The sequence below is a fragment of the Seriola aureovittata genome, chromosome 1, assembly GCF_021018895.1.
Source record: "Seriola aureovittata isolate HTS-2021-v1 ecotype China chromosome 1, ASM2101889v1, whole genome shotgun sequence".
Classification (NCBI taxonomy): Eukaryota; Metazoa; Chordata; class Actinopteri; order Carangiformes; family Carangidae; genus Seriola; species Seriola aureovittata.
In genome coordinates this window covers 24,759,657-24,783,146 of record NC_079364.1, presented here as the reverse complement: position 1 = coordinate 24,783,146, position 23,490 = coordinate 24,759,657, and the positions used below count along the sequence as shown (strand labels likewise).

The 23,490-nt window shown below is 42.0% G+C and overlaps 1 protein-coding gene across 1 annotated transcript in view; it reads left to right on the top strand.

Annotated features, from left to right (window-relative positions):
• The window catches only part of fto (FTO alpha-ketoglutarate dependent dioxygenase), a 119,696-nt gene that overhangs the window by 22,397 nt on the left and 73,809 nt on the right, over positions 1-23,490 (top strand). The window contains exons 4-7 of the mRNA XM_056379233.1: positions 2,013-2,138; positions 7,177-7,256; positions 7,820-7,963; positions 14,226-14,345. Of these exons, the coding sequence (XP_056235208.1) occupies positions 2,013-2,138; positions 7,177-7,256; positions 7,820-7,963; positions 14,226-14,345 (470 nt within the window). The remainder of the gene's footprint in view (positions 1-2,012; positions 2,139-7,176; positions 7,257-7,819; positions 7,964-14,225; positions 14,346-23,490) is intronic.

The window sequence follows — 23,490 nt, the reverse complement described above, 5'->3', positions numbered from 1 at the left end:
TGGAATAATGAGCCCTGCTTTGAAAAATGTTCCTGACTGTACTGTATGGATAATACGATGTCTCCTAATTATGGAATGCGCTCTCTTTCAAGAGCTGATCGTATTTGCTGATCGCGTTGATAGAGAGTCTCGGTGAGACAAGAACTTTGCTTTCTAGAGCATATGCAAAACAGCTAAAGAAGACAGTACCACCATATGAAGAATGTTTTGCTTAAAACAAGGTCATCGTGATCAGGTTAGCATAATATACAGTGTAAAATACAACCTAATTTTTTATTGTGAAAATAATCCTCAGAACACTGCTGGTTAAAGAAGCTTCTCTTTGTGATTTGCTCTTTACCAGCAAACCAAATTAGTGGATTTCAAAAATAAAAGTCTTAATGTCACTCACTAGACCACCAGAGGATGGAAGGAGAGCAAAACAGGATTTCCTGTTGTGGATGGAGGTAAAAGTGCTGTTGTAGTTCAGCAAACACACTGTACATGGACTGCACAGTTAAAGGTGAGAGCGCTACACAGTCTGCATCTGTGTCTTGAAACTGTAATTTTACAGTGTCACACAGGTGTAGTGGCAACTGCCCTGACATCCCAGCACACTTTACAGCTGGGCTTTCTTCATTGGGGTTTCTTAACCAGAAACACCTGCTCCAGAGGTCTGCTTCGATGATTTGTTCTAAGCCATTTCAACTCTGACCCTGTGAACACAGGCTTCAAACACTACGCCGTAACACTTTGCCGTGCTCAGCAGCTGTGTCTTTTCTAGTTGTGAGTGACCCCACAGCTCTCACAGACTTTAGAGAGGAAAGTCTGAGCAGAGAGCCACAGAGATATATTCCAGTTGCTGGTTCTGAGGGCTCCCAGGACCAGCTAATGAAATTGTTACCTTGAGGAATGTTGCACTTTTAGAGAAGAAAGAAACACAGCACCTTAGACATCTTAGATTTACAGACACTAGATGTTTTGTATGGCACCTGCTTCCTTTGAGAGACTTTTTTATCTTTGAGCAGCCTCACCTTGTTTTTTTTTTTTATTTTATTCAGCCTGCAAAGTGTTCTGAGCCGTGTTTTTCCCAGCTGCGCTGATCCAAAGGAATCTGCCACGACTGAGTGTTTTCCAGCAAGGAGGATGATCTTCCACCATTCCTGAGGCCGTGGGGAGTGCTGTCATTAGCTGGCTCTCAGAGCACAATGGCTGGAAATTAAGTTACTATTTATCCGTGCTGAGCAAAGGAAAAGGTAGCTGTGGGGCAGAGAGGACCAGAAAGACTTTAGTATTGATTTTGCTGAAGGGTGTTGGCCAGCCAGGCCAAATCTTGTTTTCTTAGTATGCCATGTAAGAATGGAAGGAGAGAGAAGAACAGAGGAGGTGGTTACAGTGAATGGGTTCAGAAACAGGAATATCATAGGATACCTGCTGTCTAATAACACACTCACACACACTAAACAACATCAAGGGCTTTTATCCAACTATTTCCTCTTGCACAGCATAATGATAGCATAAAGATCCTGTGCTAACAGCCAATATGATCACGGCAACACGTATCATCTTTGCTTGGCTTTTAAGTGATTCTTTCTTTCTGGAGGCAGGCATCTTACATCCATTGTTTGGGTGGTATGGATTTAATCATTTCATTCCTTAGTATTTAAAGTGGCAGTCCTTTATTTTGCTTAATTTTACTTTTTTTTTTGGCTACATCTTTGCTGATAAATGGTCAATGGGCGCTGAATTACACAGATTTGACTTGTTGTTATCACTGTGTTTTTGATTTATTATATTTTCAGTTTCAGATGTGGAAAAATAATCATAAAATTAATTAATAAAATTAATATTGTATTAAATCATTTGATTTATAAAGTGATTAAACACATGTATTTCCATAACAATGTCGGAAATATAAGTGCAAGTGTTTAGTTTAAGTCATAGTGGATGAAACTATCCGTCCAGTGCCTGGAATGTGAATATAAATGCAAACTGCCAATGTTACAGTGAGTTGGGTTGTGTATGACTGACAGGTGAGAGCAGTGAGGGAGGCAGCGGTGAGAAGGCATGCTGGAGGATTGGGCTCAAGGTAGCCTGGGACATCCACACACCTGGCCTGATGCTGCCACTGGAGTCTGGAGATTGCTATTACATGAGAGGTACTAAATCTTACTCTATAAACACACACGCAGACACACACACGCGCATGTAAACACGTTGCTCACACAACTCAGCCACATTCACCACCATGTCTGACTTTGGGAGGAAGGAGCACTTTTATTACCCTGTGTTTTAGTGTTTCTTGTACTTTGTCCCAAATGACCCATGCCAGCAGGATGCACTCCCATACTCTATCCTCTTCTTCCAACCGTCTCTGCAGGAGAAATGGAGCTGAGGCGTGTATGTGTGTGAGCGGGGTTACTTGGCCCGAACACGGAGCTTTAAGGTTCCATGAAATTGTGTGCATTAGAGAGGTTAGGAAAACCAAATGTTATTTTTTGAAGTCCTGTGACCCAGAGCTGACTATGTCTCAATGGAGAGGACAGACAGCGGGCCACAGGGGTGTAAATCATAGCTTAATGCTTTTGGCTGCAGCAGACACCTCCACCCTCCTCTTTTTGGCCTCGTGGGCCCTTCCAGGCTTTCCCATATTTTCTGAGTGTGAGGACATTTATCCACATCACAGCAGAAGCTTGTGTTCAGCTGTACAAGAAGTTAGGACCCCTGGTTGGATGGATGGATGGGGGATTTATTATTTTTCAGGGCACTCTGCTTCCATAAGTATATAATAATAGACATAGAGTAAAATCTTGAGTCAGTCCTCCCTTTGTCTGCTCAGTCAATTACTGCATTTTGTTTCGTTTCAAAATCAAACAACAAATATATTTCATTTAACCCAGTTGATAACGCATTTTTTTACCACTTTTATTCTACAATTAGTTTTGTCTAATTCTCTTGTAATGCAGTCCTTGTCACCACCAACTGTTGTGGACAGACATGTGTCTCCTCTGATATACAATCTGTTCCAAAACTGCGTCTTTCCACCTTCTGGCCTCACACTTTAACAGCATAACCGTACCCAATGTTTACATAAAAATCAATACTAAAACTAAAAAGAAAAAATCCTTTATTTACTTATGTTCTTATTATGCTATCTAATCTGTTATCCATCGACATATGTGATAATATATTGCATATGTATGTGACCTTGTGATTAGAGAGGCTTTCATGTGATTAAAAGATCACTGTTCTGATCCCTTCAACAGCAAGTATCCATCTGGTATACAATCACATATGCTGTCAGTGTTTTTTATGATGCGACTGAACCCCTACCTGTGCTCTCTGCGTAAATGTCATAAATAAACTGCTAAGATTTACAGCAGCTTTCAGAAGTTTTTAAACGATGTTAAGGGTTTAGAGTCGGGACAATGTAGCTGACATAATATCAAATACATTTTTGGAGGAAATATGCTCCATATAAAGTCTTTTCTGTACTGTTTTTTGTTGGGTTTCGTTTTGTTTTATAGCGATAGAGCCCATTCTAGCCTCTGATAATATTTTTACAACAAAACATATAGTTCCTCGACAAGAGGTTTGGGTTAGCCTCAAGAACATAACATAATAAGTACTAAGGAATGCGTGCAATATTTACCTCAGTATTTCACAACATTTGTGCATGTCCATACAAAAAAGAAAAGTATCTTTTTTGTATGGACATGCACAAACACATGGACTGTCCAGATGTTGGACAGGTACAGTACCTGGTACTCACAAAGGTGAATAGCATCAAATGCCCCATACATTGCTGTATTATAAGTGACTGGATTCTGGTATCATTAGCTTAACTACAGCAAGTGAGAAATTGTTTTGTTAGCATTTAGAAAACATCCCGTCCCTTTTTGGACACTTAATTGTTTTGTAGATTTAATTTTTGATGAATAAAATTACCATTTTTGCGCATCAATCTACACTCAATAATTCATAATGACAAAGTGAAAACATGTTTTTAGAAATGTTTGCAAATTTATTAAAGAAAACTGAACCCTCCAATTCTCAAAAATTATTCAGATGCTTTGCTATAACTCCAAATTGTGGTCAGCAGCTTCTTCTTTGCTTTAATTATCTTTGAGATGTGTCTAGAACTTAACTTGAGTCCACTTGTAGCAGACTGAATTGACTGGATGTAGTTTAAAAAGCCACACACCTTTGAATATAAGGTCCAACAATTCACATTGCATGTCAGGACAAAAACCAAGTCAAGGAACTCTCTGTGGACCTCTGGGGTATAATTGAGGTGAGGAACAGATCAGGGCAATGGTATATAAACCATTTCTAAAGCTTTGAATCATCCCAGGAGAATCTTCTCCATTTCAATACCTGTGAAATGGAGAAGTTTGGAACCACCAGGACTCTTATAAGAGTCTGGTCAAACTGAGTGGCCAGGCAAGAAGGGCCTTGGTCAGGTAGGCAACCAAACAGGTTCTCTTACAGAAGTTCTCTGCAGAGATGGTAGACGGAAGTCATTTTGAGTAAAAGGTATGTGACAGCTCACTTGGAGTTTGTCAAACAGCATTTAGACGACTCGGAGAGCACAAGGAAAAATATTCTCTGGGCTGATGAGACTGAATCCTTTCAGCAGAACCTATGGTGAAGCATGGTGGTGGTAGCATCATGCTAAGGGGTGGTGGGGGGGTGGTGGGGGGGGCTTCTCAGCTGCAGGGACAGGGAGACTGGTCAGAATTGAGGGAAGAAGGCTGGAGCCAAATACAGAGAGTTCCTTGAAGAAAACCTGCTCCAGAGTGCACGCCACCTGAGCCTGGAGCGACGGATCATCTTTCAGACTTAAACGCCATAGAACATCTGTGTAGAGACCTGAAGATAGCAGTTCAAAGACGCTTCCCCTCTAATCTGATGACGCTTGACAGGATGTGCGAGGAAGAAATGGATAAACTGCCCAAATCCATGTGAGCAAAGGTCGCAGAGACTTACCCAATTGTCTGCAGATCTTCTACAAATACTCTTGTAAATGAGAGATTTCAGTTTTTGATTTTTAATAAATTAGCACAAAAAAACATGTTTTCATTTTGTCATTGTGGATTATTGAGTGTAGATTGATGGGTAAAAATGGCAATTTTATCCATTTACAATTTAATGCAACACAATAATGTATGCAAAAATAGAAGCCACTTCCTGAAGCCGCTGTATCCAACTGAACATTAGATTACCTTTCCATTGTATCTACATTATGTGAGAGTGGCTGGAGTAGCTTTCACATATGTCACTAGTAAGTGTTTTTCAATCTCAATCATTTCTTTCACAAGTAAGGAATAGGAATAGGAAGGTTTTAATGAATTCCTGAAGTTGACTCTTTGAAGCTGCTATGTTTTCATCTGAGAGCAGTGATGTCTGTACCCAATATTCAGCTTGAAAGGGCTTGAAGCCGACCTCCTTTAGCTGGATAAGATTTACAATAGAACAGTCAGTTTCAGGCCAACCATGATAATAGAGTGATGGGCTGTTGTGCAGACCATTCTAATGGGACTTGACTGTCGCGGATCAGTGGGGATTTATGCTCCACTTGGTGAGTACGCCCTTGAGAGGCCAACTGCTGCACAACGATAGCGGCTCACACAGTCCTTGGCCGTCTGTCGCTTTGTCGGTCTACCTGCATTAAAGACTTGGCACGGTGCGCGGACATGTGCGCGCACCTATAAATTTGCACAACTCGCATGCACAAAAATAAATGCTCTCACACATGCAAAGAATGCGCTCCCCCTGCTTATTGAAGGGAGGATATGCCTCCCCTCCCATTTCAAACACACACACACACACACACACACGCGCACACACTGACAGAGCGATCACCACTAAACCAAGTGTTAAAATATATTGTACCAGTGTTTTAGTGACACACACCGTATGATAAGTAGTTTTGTGGTATTAAAAGAAAACGACAGTGGTGTATGACCACAGACACCATAATGTCTTTTCAGCACCATTTGTCGCTGCCTGGCCCTTTTGAACTGCTAATGTCTGAGCTGCTGGAGGCAAATTGAATCACCATCATTTCCACCCAAATGGAATTTCAGTGGTTAAAAAAGAACAATGCAAGTCTTGACACTGGGCCTGTTCAATAATCAGATTTCCAGCTCCCAATGCACAGGGGGACTGGAGAAAAGAGTTGACCCAATATATTTAAAAGCCTGCTTCCTGGAAAAGGAGGACAAGTGGCAGCAGGCGCAGGGGTTGAAAGAAAGATAAATATTTATTACAGTTATCGAGTTTGCCTCTACTCCCTCCTGATCCCACTGACGCATCAGACGCGCCAAGAAAAGAACAGATTGATGGAGATAATTTGTTATTGGATATAAACAGTTTTAAAGACGCAGAGTAATTCTGCCCAGAGACCTAATCCTTCACAATCTCATCAGGGTGAAGAAAACACCGGCAAGTTGTTTTGTTTGTCACCATCTTTTTTTTCTCCCACCAAACAATAATATCTTTCTCCCAAAGCATTTGGCTGTTTGACTTTCAAATCACAGGCATTAGCCGGTGTACTCTTGCTCAAGGCGGGTGTAAATATGCACATGTGCTGTGAATGACAGCTCTGTCATGGCTAAATTAATTATTGGTATGAGGCAAATAATGGCAGAGCTGAGAAACATCTATACACACAAAGAAACACATGGAGGGATACACAGGAAACAGCAGTAAGGCCTCTTTGTAAAGCTCCTGTGATATTGGACAAATGTTTGTTGGTATGGCTCTTCCATCTTGACAGATTGAGCGCGATCTGGTTTTGTTTGGTAATTAAAATTATAGTACAATGCTGCTCATTCTATTTGATTCGGTGCTGGACCACGCGCAATCTGTCTGAGAGAACAAGATGATTTAGTTGTCATGTTCCTTCATGCTCTGCTTCTCATCTGTTTTTCTGTTGTAATCAGTTCTTTTTCTTTTCATGTTCTTCTTCTATTCTTTATTACAATTAATTCAAACTAGATCAAAATATGAAATCTTCACTCTTATCCTATTCTTGGAGCTGCTCTTTTCTGTTCTCCAGTGTTTTATTTTCTGTTGGATAAATATTCTGTTCTGGACGCTTCTCTTGTTTACTGTTCTTCGCTGCTCTTTTGATGATTACTTGGTGGTGTTGGTAGAGTGCTCTGATAGTTTCCTCTTCCCTGTATTTGCCAGATGACCTGAACAGTACCCACCAGCACTGTGTCCTAGCTGGAGACACTGCACGCTTCAGCTCCACGCACAGAGTGGCCGAGGTGAGAAGCAAACAGGCCGTAAAGGGAAAACACAGAGTTTGAAACTTGTTGTGAAAACGCTGCAGAAGCGTGCCCACTGTCCCCTTCGGTTTCACTGAGGACTGCTGCAGGTGCTTACACGCAGTTTGTGGGCAAAGACTGCGTATGGATGAAAACACTGTGTCTTGTGAACAACAATGACAAAATACAAAAAAAAGTGATGTATTCAGTGAAATGGAAAGTGATATCTTATGAGTGGAAATAAATGTGTAATTTAATACAGAGTGCATAAACATCACAGGCTATGATCAGTTAAATAAGAGCTTTACAGTTTTTAAAAGACAAGCATAGTCTAAAATGTATTCAAATGTACAGTACGCTTATATAGCCCTTTGTTTTTGGATTTAAAATAAAGCGATGCCGACAGCAGCATCATTAGGATCATGTGGAGTCAAGTACAATTTGAGGGTTATTCATCACGACCTCTCCTACCTGGTAGTTATTTTCACTTGCTACACGAGTTCAAGGCTTTAGGTAAACCCTGCATGGCAGTTATTTGTATCACACTGTCCCTTTTCTACCAGTGTTCCAGTGGGACCCTGACCTACATCCAGTCACGCTGCCAAGAGGCCCTGTCCAACCTGCACACTGACCCAGAGACAGGCTCCCACAGCTTGCTGGCCCTGCTGCCGACAACGCTTCAGCACTGTGAGGAGATTCACAATGAGGTGGGGACACGGCCGTGTGTTTTCAAATGCGTGTGTTCATGTGTGTCTGTGTATGTGTGTGTGTGTGTGTGTGTGTGTGTGTGTTTTGGATGATTGGGCACAAATTTGTCTTTGGGGTTTTTGCATGATTTCATTTGTGAGTGTGTGGAACATTTATTTGTACTGGCACTGTTAAGTCTGTATAGGTGTTGACTTTTTTTTCACTTGTCGAAACCTGTCGTCACCCTGGTTTCCTCTGACCTGCCACTATTTATGTACCAGGAAATATCCGAAGCTTGTTTTGGCCTCGTGGAGAACCAGACGAGTGATGTTTGCCAATGTTCCAAAAAAGTTTCTAGAATAATATGCCAGTCTTTGAAAGTTTTCCTATATTTTTCTGTGATCATGAACCTGCCTGATACTATCTGAATTGTCCTGATGCTTTAATCCTCACCCATCTGGTGCTCCAGGGAGGTTAAAATGTCTGAGAACCATTTGCAAATGTGCCAGGATTTCATCAGGACAGGATCACAGAAATTGTCATGAAATATGAAGAAATCATTCTCAGAGCTACTGAAAACTCTGGTGTTCTCATGAATAACATGGATAAATATCTAATTGGGGAATTGAATTTATTTGAACAAACTTGCATTTGTGCTCTGGATGCAGACAGGCAGAGAAATCACGACTTAAATAATTGACCTCTCCAACAATACAGCTGTACAGGTAATTAAAAGTGTGCTTGCTATGGTTTGATATGCCTTTTCCATTTCCTTTGCATCATGGGAGCTCTTGGCCATGCTGGCGGTCCTCTGATAACAGGTTAAAGCTCTGTAAACAACAGAATGGGAGCTCGCCAGCTTTCCACCTTCTACTTACCTTGTTGTTTCTACTCAGGGAAATGCCTCCAATATGAAATCCAGGTTGTTCTCATTTGTCCTGGCCTGTGATGGATTGTAAGGCAATAGCCTCTCCATATGTTATCTAAAGATGGAGTCACGCCCCGCTCCCCTCCCTCACCCCCTTTCACACAAAACAATGAGTGATGCTGGCTTGGGGTATTGAGGGATGGAGCGAGGTCAAAAACAGAAGAACGTGAGGGGCCGTCTGTGGCGCCACCAACCTCCTGTGTTAGCTTGCCGCAGGCCAACAGTTAATATAGCACTTCACCTCTCCCCCTCTTACACCCCTGGGCTCAAAGCACACATCCGAGCACCCAGGCCCCTCAGCGGGACGCCATGACAGATGAGTCTGACGTAAGGTTGTTTAAAGGTTGTAGACAATATTAATTATTCAGCACTGCCAAACAATAGGGCTGTCTGTGTCAGGAGGAGTGCTGCGCTAGTCAAACTAGCAGCACCTGCTAGCTTGCCGCATAGCGCCACAGGATTACCGAGCGTAGGCCCCCAACAGGAGGGCAAGACAGGTTTATTTAGGAGAACAGGATGCTATTTATAAAATAGCAGGTGTATGTGTATGTATGTGTGAGTATTTAAGTAAGGGGGGGGGGGGCTGCTCTCGGGGGCTCAAGCCTACCCTACGTGGCACTCGCAATGATCGATGTGGCCATTTGTTTGGAGTTGCCCACGAGAGCAGAACACCCACTTAAATGATGTATTGTTGGTGGAGTTATTTATGATGGCGGCACACTTTGGCGCTTGGCGAGTGTATATTGCGCAGTTCGTGTTTGACATGGACGACCGAGGAGCGAACAAGCCTGAGATGTGCAGGCAGCCTGACCTGAGCAGTGCCTTGTGGGCCTTTCCTTAAAAAGTGCTAAACAGCAAGCGAGCAGCGGCTGACGTGTCATGGATATTGTGCGATGCGGTGCAGCGGGAGGGGGGGAGTGGAGGTTGACACTTGTCAGAGGCCGTGGGCGGGTCTGACGATGATGAAGCAGAGCGTCTGCCATCTGAGTATGAGTGTTTGGGGATGGGGTGGGATGTCGAGTTGTAGTAAGGGTTGATGGGAGACAGAGACAGAAATGAGGAAAACTGAAGTTCCCACCTGTTTGTTAAGCACGGTCCTTTTCACTGTCTCTTTTTAATCTTACCTCCTGTCTTAGGTGGTTGGGGGGGTAGTCTAACATAGCATCGCCACACGGCCCCCGTGTGCATGTTTGGCTTTGAAATGCTAATCCCAGACACAAATGTCTTGTCTCATTTAAAGCCACTGTGTCACTTCCCAGGTGGGTGTGTGACAGAGTGCCCTGAGGGACCCCCTCTAATGATGCTAGTCCCCCCACAGTAAATATTGAAGGGTGGGACAAGGTTTCCGCACATGTTCTGGCAGAAAGTAAACTGTGTGGAAGCAGGGAGTGTGTGACCTTCTTATGTCCTCTTCCAGGCCAGAGTGTGTCCCCAGGCTCTTAGGTCTCTGCCATGCTTTGGAGCACCTTAGCTGAGGGGCTTATAGTGGCAATATCATTGTAATCGTATAAATCACTTCTCAATAGTTTTGCCAGCAGTTTGTAGTCCGTGCTTGTTATTCCTCTTGTATTTACCAGGTTTATTACCCTTTAACACTGTTTTTAATTCATGTGAGACATTTTTATTGTTCATCCTGCAGGTTTATTGGGTTTTTTAATGTCTTTGTACTTTGTAAGTTTGCTTTGAAAGTGCTACACAAATAAAGATCTACCCACATCTACCCCGTTCTGAGTTCTGCAATATCATGATTTAGCCAGAGATTTCCTTTAGTTTTTTTCTTTTTGTTTTGTTTTTTTAAGATTAAATGAACTGATTCAATTCTAATTTAATGATATTAGTCACGTTGGTGTGAAGGAGCTCTTCTCCAGTGGCAGCTAAGACAGCAGGATCACTTCTACCTATGTCTGTGGCCCAGATAGGAATGGAAATGCATATGCAGCAACGTGTGGATGTACAGTGTAACCTAGCTTTAGTGGGACCACTCTGGCAAGTGTGTGATTAGAGTAAATTGTGTGCCTGGTGGCTCTCACAGACCTGGGTGGACCAGTTCTCCCGGCTGATGTGTGAGGAGGCCGGGAAAGGTAAACAGAGGACGGCAGAGTGGGATCGATCCCACTCTCATCAGCTCCAACCTCAGGGCCCTGGCCTGGAAATTGATTGGACCCGCTCAGGGAATACCGTGAAGGTGTGGAAAGAATCGTGCCTCATTAAATGGGAAAAAAGGGGGCTAGTTGGTTTTAACTCCAGAGTTGCTATGGTGGGCGGCCGGTCGACTAATGTGGGGCTAATGTGTAGTTAGTGTGTCCATCACCTGGGGAGATGACAGCGACTGCCGCAGGGGAGCCACTAGCTCCCCTCTCGCTCCCCCGCGCTGTCTCACAGAAAAACTAGCCCTAACAACCACTCTCTCTTTCGCACACACTTTCGATCTGTCTGCCTGGATAGGTGGCATTTAGTCAGAGTTCCCCTCTTGGTAACTCTCAGCTGGGTGGCCAGACTCCAAATGCCACATTGGCCAGCACTCCTCAGTCGCTTTAGATGGCCTGCTTTGTGGCTGCCGCTGGCCTGCGCAGTGGGGGACAGGCAGCCATGTCAGCTCAAAGTGTAGACACAGGTTGGTTTCTTCTCACTAAAGGACAGGCAGACAATCAGAGAGATGGAAGGAGGGACAGACAGAGAGAAAAGGACGTCCAATATCAGCGTTCAGAGGCTTTGTTGTGTGTTTGAGCTGTAGTGATCGAAGGGGAGTGGATTTGGAGGGTGTTGAAGGGACCATAAAGGATGACATTTCTTTGAAGGGTGGGTTGTATGGAGTGACTGAGAGGCTGCTGAGCAGTGCCACTGGCTGTGTATTCTCCCTGACATGCCTCAGTCCTTGCATGTCATCCCTGCTGTGATCAGAGCCTTTTGGAAGCAAATGGCAGGATGATTCTGCGCGCAGCTTCGACACAAGGCAGGCCTCACTCAAGTTGTTTGTGCAAATATTTCTTGCCCTTTGTTTTAACTTGCTCAGGGTGCTGGGTGTAAGGAGACCCACCTCATAATACAGAGCAGTGACCACTAGGAAATTTCAACAATAATATTTCAGGCTCAGTGTTCATACTTTTCTGTGATACTTTTATTAGCATGAACCAGGATATTTGGGACTTGAGTTGAGTTCAAACCTACAGTTGTAGTTGTAGTAGCTTATTGTACCACAGCCGTGGCACCTGAGGAAAACATTTTTGGAAAGTGACACCCCATATACCTCCGCACCCCTAACATATCTTAATAGTGCATTAAAACAATGCAACATTGCTGGAGTGTTTTGCTTCAGGTGCTGGTGAGACATGAAATATCCAATCCAGCTTGAGTAAAAAATTTGTGAGCACAAAACACAGCACTGTGGTTTATAATCCTATCAAACAGGACTTTACAACACTGGAATATTATCAAAGTTGCCACTATTCTGCCTTTCCTTGTGACAATTGTGAGGTAAACAGTCGGCATACAAAGTCATTCGCGTTATAAAGTCATCCACCTGGGACATGCCAGATGACTGTGGCTTGTTTGACCCTGACCTCCTCCATTGTCACCCCATCTACACCAATGGACTAGGCCTCATTGAAATGAATGAGAGGGCTCTGTTTTTTTTTTTTTTTTAATGCAGAGCTAAAATTGATCTGAACTCATTAGCCAGTACAAATTAGTTGTATATGAACATAATTTGTAGGAGACAGGGTTAGATGAGAGTTGATGACCGGCTCATCCAAAAACCTGTGCTACATGAATAGAATGATAGGTGCAAGATGCATCAGTGGAACTAAAAAACACAGGAAAGTATCCACATTGACCTTCTGAGTCCTGATGGCTTTTGGGGAGAGCTAATACGCTCAAAGCTTGCAGCTCTAAAGCGGGTATTCTGTATACATTGGCTAATGCTCTGTTAGAAAAACAATAAACAGAACAGTTTTCAGAAAGAGAACAATAGCTCTCTCAGTCCCATCTGATATGCAGGCGCTTTGTATGCAACTACATTTTGTGTTGTACAGTTGTCTGCGTCAACATGTAATAGAGCGTGCATTGTTTTGGGTGGATGATGCTTTGTAGGACGTTTTGGGGGAGGGCAACTCGCAGCATCTCGCGTTCACTTTGGCGGCAATTGGGGCAATCTTTGACATACACACTCACATTGGCAATTGTATGCACAGACGTTAACAAAGCCACTAACACACCTATGTAGACAGATACACGCAAGGGCGCAAACACGCTGATCCTCATGCAGGTACAAACACACCAACATGCGCGCAGAAAGACATACTTAGAAATAGATAGGCTACACCTGGCTACATGAAGCATCCTTGCGAGGATTAAATCAGCACTTCAAAAGAGCAGGAAAGAAAAACACTCCCAGCGGAGGAGAGGGGAGCAGTTCGGCAGCCGAGACTGTCATCTCCAGACGGAGCGAGGGAGCGGGAGAGGAGGGGAAGGAGGGAGGAGAATGAGGAGAGGAGGAAGAAGGCGGAGTTTTCAGGTGTACTGACTGGAAGGTGTGTGTGTGTGTGTGTGTGTGTGTGTGTGTGTGTGTGTGTGTGTGTGTGTGTGTGTGTGTGTGTGTGTGTGTGAATAGACATATTTAAATTTGTGTGTGAATATACTGTGTGTGTGTTGTCCGTGTGTCTTTAAAGGTGTTTGGTAAAGGTGTGAGTCTTATTTGTGGTTGGACTATTTTTCACGCACGTAATTAAAAAAAATGGGTCTCAACTGTCTTGTTCCTTTCAGAGACCTTGTGAAAAGGATTGAATGCACTTTTAAATAATTTTCTGACCTTTAACATATGCAACATTTCAAGCCAATGAATATGTTTCTCTTAGAGTGCAGGGACATTTTTAGATATTTTTGAAATCAGATATTATACATTTTATAAAATTCATTATAATTTTTATTACAAATATAAATGTGCTTGGACAGAAAGAATATTTTTCTTTCATAAATTAGATATTTACTAGTCGAAATAGGAGATTTACAGCAGCATTTCACAATATGTAATATTATAATTTCATTCTTTACAGGAGGATAAGTAAATTGTGTTTTTGTTGTACAGATTACATTCTTCAAATATATATTTATTGAATTAGATTTTTGTTTTACTTGATTTAATTGTTCCAAAGCGACAGATAATTTTGGAATTGATGAAATTGATCAAATGAGGCTAAGAAGCTATTCTCAATGTATTTTTTATAGATATATCTGACTTTATACAATTTCAGATTGTCTTCCACTTAGATTAGATGAAACTGTGGGAAAATTGTCTGTCTTAACTAGCGTTTTTATTCTATGTGTGTGTGTTTGTGTGCATGTGCACATGCTCGTAGGTGGAGTTCGAGTGGCTGCGGCAGTACTGGTTTCAGGGCCAGCGCTACACCCGTTTCTGCAGCTGGTGGACGAGACCGATGGAGCAGCTGGAGAAAGACTGGAAGCTCATGGAGACCATGGTAAGGCCGCTCAGACGCTCAGTCTGCTGTGTTAGCCTGCGTAGTTTACTGAGTATGGCATCAACTCAGTGTCGCTCGCTTTACCCTACTAATCCCCTCAGTGGTTAAATGAAATGTATTTCTTTCTGTAGAACGACACTTATTTTCTTCCTTGTTTAGGTTTTAAGGACACACCAGTCCTCGGCTTCGCACTGATGCCGTTCCTGTTTTAGAAAATACATGCAAAAAAAAAAAGGTGTAAATAGTTTTTAAACTAATATATGAAAAACCTCTTTCATACGAGAAAATAGAAAACCATGTTTATTTACCCTGATTTTAATAATATATCTGAAGGCTGTATGTAATATACTGTCAATAAAAACATCAACTATCAAAAATATTCTTTAAAGTAAATAATAATAAATATGAAGAAGCATTTTTACCCCTTCCAAAAAAAGAGCAGCTTCATTTCAGGTTTAGTCTCACTGTTATTTAATAAAAAGGGTTTTCACCTTTCTAAATGCTCAACATGCCTCTGCTTGCACTTTTTATACAAATTAAATATGTGATCTTCTGTTCAATAATGCTCCACACAACGGAGGGTGTGTTTAAAAATTACATGATGGATTGTCCAACTTCTCACCACGGTGCATTATTAAGGATGGGTCATGTGTTTGTCATAGCCTCACAGTAGTTTTATTAGAGAGGAGCGTGGGCACACAGCTATTAGTTAGAGAGGAATCACTTAGTAATGTCAGACTCATAATTAAGTCACCGCACAGTTCTTTACTGTACATATGAGCCATAGACACCCACCCATACACACACACACACACACACACACACACACACACACACACAGTAGATATAAAGCACACAAACACACACAGATACATGCTTGGTCTCGCCTTCTCTCTCTCTCCCCACAGGTTCTACGCAGTCCTTCTCTCAAAGCTAGATTTCAAAGAGTGTGTGTGCGTGTTCATGTGTGTATGTGTGTGTATTTAACATCCAGACACCAGAAGCAGCAGGGGGCACTCTTGTATCACTGTAGCAGGAGCGGAGGGAACGAAAGAGCTGTGCTCCTTTTTCCTCCCTGCTCTCTCTCCCTCCCTCTCTCTCTCTCTCTCTCTCTCTCTCTCTCCCTCTCTGTCTCTTTATGTCTCTCACCCACTCCCTCTGTCTCTGGGAGCTCTCTGTCTCTGTCAGTGTCGAGTGCTGAGCAGTAATCACATCTAATGCTCAGGCGGGGATAAAGACAGGGGCTGGAGGAGAACAGCACTGCTGCTGCTGACGCTGCCCAGCTCTAGTCGTAGTCTCTCTCTCTCTCTCTCTCTCTCACTCTCCCGCTCCCTCTCTCTCACAGTCAAACAGCCTGGCAGAGGGTGGGTGGGTGTGGGTGTGGGGGAGTTAGTAGACAGGGTCTAAACTCATCTAGAGCTCCACCTCCGGGCCCCGATGAAGTGTGTGATTTGGACCTGTATTTAGAAAAGGGCATCAGTGAAATGTGAGGTCTTTCTCTCTCTCTGTTGCTGTGTCTCCGTCTCTCTCTAATGGATAAGCAAACCATATCCACTATGTGTATTTGTGTGTGTGTGTGTGTGTGTGTGTGTGTGTGTGTCTCTGTGTCCACATCTGGATTTCTGCAGTAGAAACTTAGCATCAGACTTTACACGATGCAGTAAATAAGAAATATTTTTAAGGAAATAAAAAGTGAAATCAATACAATATGATGATTAAATATAAGAATTTGGGAATATTTTTTCTGTAAATAAATAATTATGTAAGTATTTATTTATTTTACATTTCAAATTACTCGAACATCAATTTACAATCAAAATTCTCTGACTAAATTATTAATTACTTAGTGTCGAATCACACAAAAGCAAGTATGTCTTCTGCAGAATTGCGTATTGAACCTATGCAAAAATAATACAGTGGTGAGCGCATAAATGTAGTGATTCACTATTGTGATGAAAGACAACATTATTGCTCTGGCAAGCAATATTTACATACATGCATCGACCTGTGATATGCTGATGAAAGGCACTTTATAGATGTGACTTATAGATTTTGCTTTTGGAGGTTTTGATAGCTGTGGCTTTTCTGCAGTTAGATTAAAACACATTTCTCTAAATTACTCTTGAGATATTTAAATGATATGGGCTCCCCTGTACATTCCTTTATTGCATATATTTTACATTATGAAGCTGGAAATTGACAGCGTGGTGTAATTCAGTGAAATGCAAGTGACCTACTGTGTGCAGACACTGTTTGCCATTTATTTATTTGGATTTTTCTGCTCTTGCTGGCAGTATATTTTAATACAGCATTATTTTTGTCAAATTTGATATCACCATGGGTTTTTTTAAAATAACAAATATATGTCTCTTTAAATAGGGTTTATAAAATGACACTGTGTTGTTTTATACACTGTGCTGTAGCAATAAAACAGCCTATTGTTTTATCCTGCTAAAATAGCAATACAAACAGCCAGTCTTCCTCTCTTTATTGTCATATTTAGCACACGGTGTTGTGGGATGCGCAGGGCTATGTATGCGTTTGTTAGTCTGTATGAAGAATATTGCAATGTGGGGGGACTAGCTCCTGTTTATGGATACTGTCTCTCCCTGGGGCTCTCTCTCTGCTCCTCAGCCTGTTGTCATGCAAATGCTTATCCTTCCATTTGAATGACATTCTGATAAAATACATAAATAAATATATAAAGAATCGAAACAAAACAAGTCCACTTGCTTGCTCGCCTCTTTTGGTACCTCATGAATTCATGTGGTTCCCTGACAGAAACAAAGAGACGGGCCTCTGAATAAACTTCAAGTGCAGGTATATGTATGCGAATGTACAGCGAGTGTATAATGTGTGTGTGAGTGAGTGTATTTAAGGTAAAGGTTGATTCTGGAGGTTGGAAAAAGGACATTAACTTAAAGGTTTTACATTCCCCTGTGATCCAGGGTGCTGAAGTCCGTTTAGACCTGCCTAGCTCGCAGCCGTATGTTCCCCCAGGACCCTGCTATCATGGCTATCATACAATGGTGACATTTCCTTAAACTAGCAACAATGAATAGCTTCCGTCTGACTGACAATAGACAGAGAGTCTTGGCTTTATGCAGAATATTTTAAATACCGGTGTGGTATTTTTTTATCTTTCCTCTTTTCACTGTGGGGGAGAAGCGACAGCGTCGAGCCCATGAGCACATCTCCCTTTATTTATTTATTTTTTTCCTGTCCTGTGTGCGCGTGTGTGTATGTGTGTGTTTGTGTGAGTGTGTGTATGTGTGCGCCATTGATGTTAATGTATGCACTCGGCATGACTTTAATTGATTTAGCAGCTCTGCTTGCACAGTACAGCTTTTTCCCTAATTTGTCACTTTCCTGACTTCTGTGGCTGCTCATCTCGCAACTTCAAAAGCCACCGCGGATGCAAAGAGATTTCAGTGCACTCCGTCTCTCTCTCTCTCTCTCACTCACTCTCTCCCTCTCTCTCTTTATGTTCTTTCTTTCTCTTGTTCTCTCCCTCTCTCGCTCGCACTATCTCGCCATATCTCTGCCTCTTTCTCACACTTTCCCCGTTATTTGACAGGAGAACGAGCCTTGTAGATGGAAATCTTTTCAACACATATCAAGGAAATTAATCTACTTTCATAATAAATGGGATCCACTGAGTTGAATACATTTGTATACTTCAAGATGTACAAAACAGGAAGTGGTATCGGGGCCATGTCTTCCTCTACTCCGTTCACCCAGCCTGTCACTCCCTGTTTTCCACTGGTTTGGTCACACACACATGTATGCAGCACACACTCTCTTTTTTTCTCATTGTGTGACAAAATTATCCTCCTCTGATTTATAACAGAGACTGGCTTTTTTCATGCATACCTGCATGTATGTGTGTGTGTGTGTGTGTGTGTGTGTGTGTGTCAGTGCAGGGATGCGCTTGGTGACCATTTCATCTTCCTCCCCTCACTTTAATGACAGTCTTTGGAAACAATCTGCGCTGCTGAGGAGGGTCACACTGCAATCGTACACAGCCTGGCCCGGTCGCCATTGATAGCTGATTAGGTTATTGGCCTTGTGTGTGGAGGGGTTGGGTGCTCAGGAGGCGGTCGAGGAGGGAGGGACGAAGGGAAGTGAGCTGTAGGGAGAGTCGGTAGAGACAGACAGAGGCAGAGGGGGAGGCAGGAAAAAAAAAAAGAGAGAGAGAGAGAGAGGGGTTGTGTGTGTAGGGTGGAGGAGGGGTGGGGGGTCAATGTAAATGTTATTGCTGTGTGAGCTCATTTGATCAAAGTCCTGGAAAGGTTAAGCGAATCCAATCTGGTTTTGTATGGCAGAGTGGAGACACAGGCGCTAGGGAAGAAACCCCCAGGACGGAGAATGGATTATCATATTGGCGCTGGAGTAGCAGGGGCCTCCGACGGACAGTTTACCCTGCCCGTAATGCGTTTAGACAGCAATTGGCCTTAATAACCTTTATTGACTTCAGCGGGTCAGTGCCAAGAATCTAATTATCAAAGTGTATCAATTTCATTGGAGTTTAGAGTTGCACCGCTCAAAATAATTATTTTAAGGTCGGGCCGGGGCAATTAATCCCCTCTCCACTTATTTGATGGCTTTGTAAAACATTATAAATGTTATGGTTTCTGTTGTGCGTTTCACCGTAAATAATTTCAGGGAGCAATTTTTTGTAATGTATTATTTGGAGAGCTTGCCGTGCTGGTCCGGCTCAGAGAAAAAGACAGCATATTTGGAAAGCCAGGCCAGACCTGAACCGTGTTGCAGATGTTTACCAGCAGTCATTTTTCTCTCTTGCTCGCCGTTTAACTTGCACAGTCGGGCAGAGTTTTATACCCACTTTATATGCACACATGGAACCCAGATTAATTATAAGTGTGAACTAAGCAGTAAACTGTTTAAAGACCATTTTTATTGCTCATTATGAAGCCATTTATTATCTCTTACATTAAATCACACTGTGTTTATGCAACATATTGTTTTGCATTTCAAGCTCTATACTGTGCAAATAGGCTTATACATTTATTATATCCCAATTCTTTGCGGTTCTTACGCATATGTACAGTGTGTGTATGTTTGTGTGTGCGTGTGTGTGTGTGTGTGTGCGTGTGTGTGCATGTAGGTTTGTTTGTGTCCATGCATGTTTGTGTGTGTGCGTCTGTGCGCAGTGTGTCCACAACGTGATTGAAGGAAGTGAATGTGCAGCTGCACAGTAGTTTATCCTTCATTGACAGTCAATATGAGCTGTTACCTGGATAGTAGCAGCTGTTTTTCCTTATCACACAACATAGACTAGAGGCCTAATCCACACGTTCATTATTGCATGGCCTTGTTTACCTGCGGCTCTATATTAGCTTGCTTGCTTTGCCCTATTTAGACGGAGCTGTATAAAAAAGAAATTACTCAAAGATTATTGTTATTATTCATTTAAAGAGGAAATATATGGCTGATAATACATTTTACATCACGCAGCAGCTTGTGTTTGGAAATATAAAATGAAAAGAAGCAGGAAGAGACGGAGAGAGAGAGAAAGAGAGAGAGAGAGAGAGAGAGAGGGAGAGGGAGACCGAGAGAAGGGAGAAAATGTAGCAGTGCAAAGGTATTTGCAATTCTCTTTGAAGTCCCTATTCAACAGGGTAAGCTGAATTTTCGGCGCTGCCTGATAGTGTTCTGCGTAAATGCTTAAAGCCCTTTAGAGAATTTTCATGGGCAGATATGCGGTGGCTTGAAGGGAGCGTTTATGTTACCTGGAGCCAATGCAGCCCGCAGCTTTGTACCTAAAGATGTACACTAGTAGTGAATGGAATCCCACAGAGGTTTGTCTATGACAGAATCTCACTGCAACATCGCTGTAAGCCAGAGCGAGGAAAAAAGAGCTACCAACAAGTTTAACCCTGTCACTCCTCAGCTGGCGTCTCATGCATGCATATACGCGAACAAAGACACGGAAGGACAAAAACCTGGCAGAGACGCACTAATAAACACACGTACTTCCAAATACAATGCAAAAGTCTAAAAAAAGTTTGTGGTGTTTTCAGTCAACATGTGGAAGAAAGAGTTTGAAATGTAGAGTATTGCTGCAGTTGAAAATTAGATTTTTTTATTCTCCTTTCATGGATTTATTTTGAAGCTATTGCAATACTACAATATTCAGTTGCTTTTAAATGTTAGTAGAATAAAATATTAAATGTTAGTAGAATAAAATGTTAAATGTTAGTAGAATAAAATTGGCACATTCATTACAAACACTGGGCTGCCAATCATAATTGCTCCTGTTGTCATAGTTCATACTGTGCCAGTTCATTTCTTCTTCTTGAGTACAATTCCTTGTGGAGCGATTTCTCATTTAAAATGAATAAAATGACTCCTCATATAAGTATGTCATTATTTCTCAATAACAGGATGTAGCTCATTGTCATGAAAGCTGAGGTGCGGAGAACTGTTGCATTTTTGTTTCTACAATAGACTAAGACCTGAGCAAACCTGTCTTGTGGCTGTGGATGGCTGATTTTGGAATGTGTTAGACAAACTTAGCCATTATTGACTCAATGTGGAAGCTGCAACTGAAACTATGCCACTTACTGGCATTTATGAAAGAAAAATATCTCATCAAAAAATCCCCCTTCTTTTTCTTTTGTCTTTGTACCCATGCTCGGAGTTCACCTCATCTTTACAGTGAGGGTGTGGGGAGTTTTATTGACAGTGGTTTGGATAATTTATTTTGTTTGTCTGTGAATTGTGATGTTGACAGCATTTTTACTGTATCAGCAGGCTTTGCAGGCTGCTTGTCTCGTCTTCTTAGAAAACAAATGAGCACTTTACAGAGACTGATCTGCCTTATCCGCTTAGCAGCTCCCTCAATCCCTGCATTTATTTATTTACTTACTTATTTACTTACTCATTCATTTACTTACCTCTGTATGGATTTGGTTTGATTTCTCTCCCTGTACTCATGGCCACCCCCTCCTCTTCCTCTCCCTCTCTTCATCCTTGGCCCTGATCAGCAAGATAAGCCTTCAGAGGAGGGGAGATAACATCCATTAAAGTGGTAAAGAGGAATTATGGGGCAGCCCAGATTAATCACTGCTCAGCTTAATCGCATTCAGTGCGGATGGCGGGTTGGCTGCGGGGCCCAGCTTCTTCCTGTGTCATACCAACAGAGAGAGAGATGCAAGGAAGGAGTGTGTGTGTGTGTGTGTTTGTGTATGTGTGTATATGTGTGTGTGTTTGTGTGTGTGTGTGTTGAAAAGTGCCTTGTTGGGGGAGAAAGTATAAAAAGATGAAAGAGAGATTTCAGAGCATCTCGTGGCAAAGCCCGCCCCTCTTATAGCTGACTAGAGACATTACTACTAACCAGAGCTTGACATATAATTATTCCAGTACTTTGATCCAGGTGTAATTGTTTACTTTTGCAGGCAATCATGTCAAAGTGGTGGAGTAAAATGAATTACCACAGACACAAGAAAACACATTGATTTGTCACTAAAAAACAAAGAAAGTAACTTGAACTCGAGTTCAATTTATGTTGTTTTAGTGCATTATTAATCTTATTGAATATTGAGTACATGGCCACAGCTTGTCTGTCACTGGTTCAATATGTCTCATGTTCAGAAATAGTAATATACACATTGAGATGTGCTGAGCTCTGTAAACCAGAGTGAATAAAAACAGCCCTCATACTCGAAACCGTATGTACGCATTTTTAATAAAAATCATTTGAATCTGAATCTGGATCCTCATCAGGTCCTGGTTGAGATCCTTATTATTGTTTATCTGCATATCAACGGAAATTCATTTCACATTTATTTGTACAGCCCCTAATCACAGCCACAGTCTCCGAGGGCTTCATATCGCCCACACATAGTGAAACAATAAATGAAACTGATTAATGAAAATGAAAACAGCCCACCCCAACTATAGATCCTCAAAGTGAAGAATATAAAATCCCACCCTAAACCTAATTAGCGATAAAAATAGAGCGTATCTTCTTAAGATTCTAACAGAGAAAAAAGGCAAGCAGTGTTCAGAAATATTACACACAGGTATGGTCAGAAACCACAGCCTAAAAAATGACATACGTATGCTGTACAAACAACAGACAAACAAAGCAAAAACAAGAGCCAAAGCTAGAAAATCCAAATATCACTGATACCAAATTACACTTAACATGTCTCAGGCTAAGGCATGACGTCTTTAATGTGTTGAAGATTTGATCAATAATCATCTTTTTGTTCAACCGTCGCAACTAGCGCAGAAAAATAGCAACCGCTTAATACCTCAGTACCTCTCTAATGCTTGAAATTCACTGGAGCAGGCATCATGTTGGGGTTTTGAAGTACATAAAGCCTTCTTCAAACACAATGAGTGGGGGGAATGGGGAGATACTGATGGGAAGACAGTGTAAAATTGTTTGATTCGCTTGAAGAGGCGCAAAGAAAAGGGAGATATATGGGAAAAGATTGTTGATGATAATTGTATCACTTCTTTGGGGAGGTGTAGGAGGTGGAATGGAGAAAAGAAATTTGGTGGGGTGGGGTTGAGGATAGGTGGGGGGGGGGGGGATCATTTTCGGAGGTGAGGGGAATAGAGAGATAACGGTAAAGATTTAAGTTCCGAGCGTGCGAGGGAAAGTAAACCAGAAAGAAATGAAAAGCTGAAGCTGTAGACAAGGGGATGTGAGTACAGTGAGGAGGAAGTACAAGTCCTGGGAGCATTCTGGGAAGTTACATGCCTTGGTTTTTTTTTTTTGTTTGTTTTTTTTTTCTTTTTTTGTCTCTTGGTCTGTGCACCTTTCAAAACAAGACATGTACAGTATAAAGAGGATAACCCAACAGAGATCAAACCTGATATGTGTGTTTTCTGGTAAAGCTGATTTTTCCCATGTGAAGTGTGAAAGGAAAAGCCCCTTCTTTTTTTTACAACCTGTGTCTGTTTTTGTAGTTTGGACTATGAATACTATTGGTTTACTCACAGTTTGCTCATCAGTGTCACTTCTGAGATCCCAATAATGGTAATTGAGCACTTCAGGACGAGACACATCAGTGTTAAGACAAAGCAATTAATTTTTACTCGAAGCATACACACCCAAAGTGTCGGTAATAATGGTACATTGCATTGTTAAACTGTGTGCACGTACAAG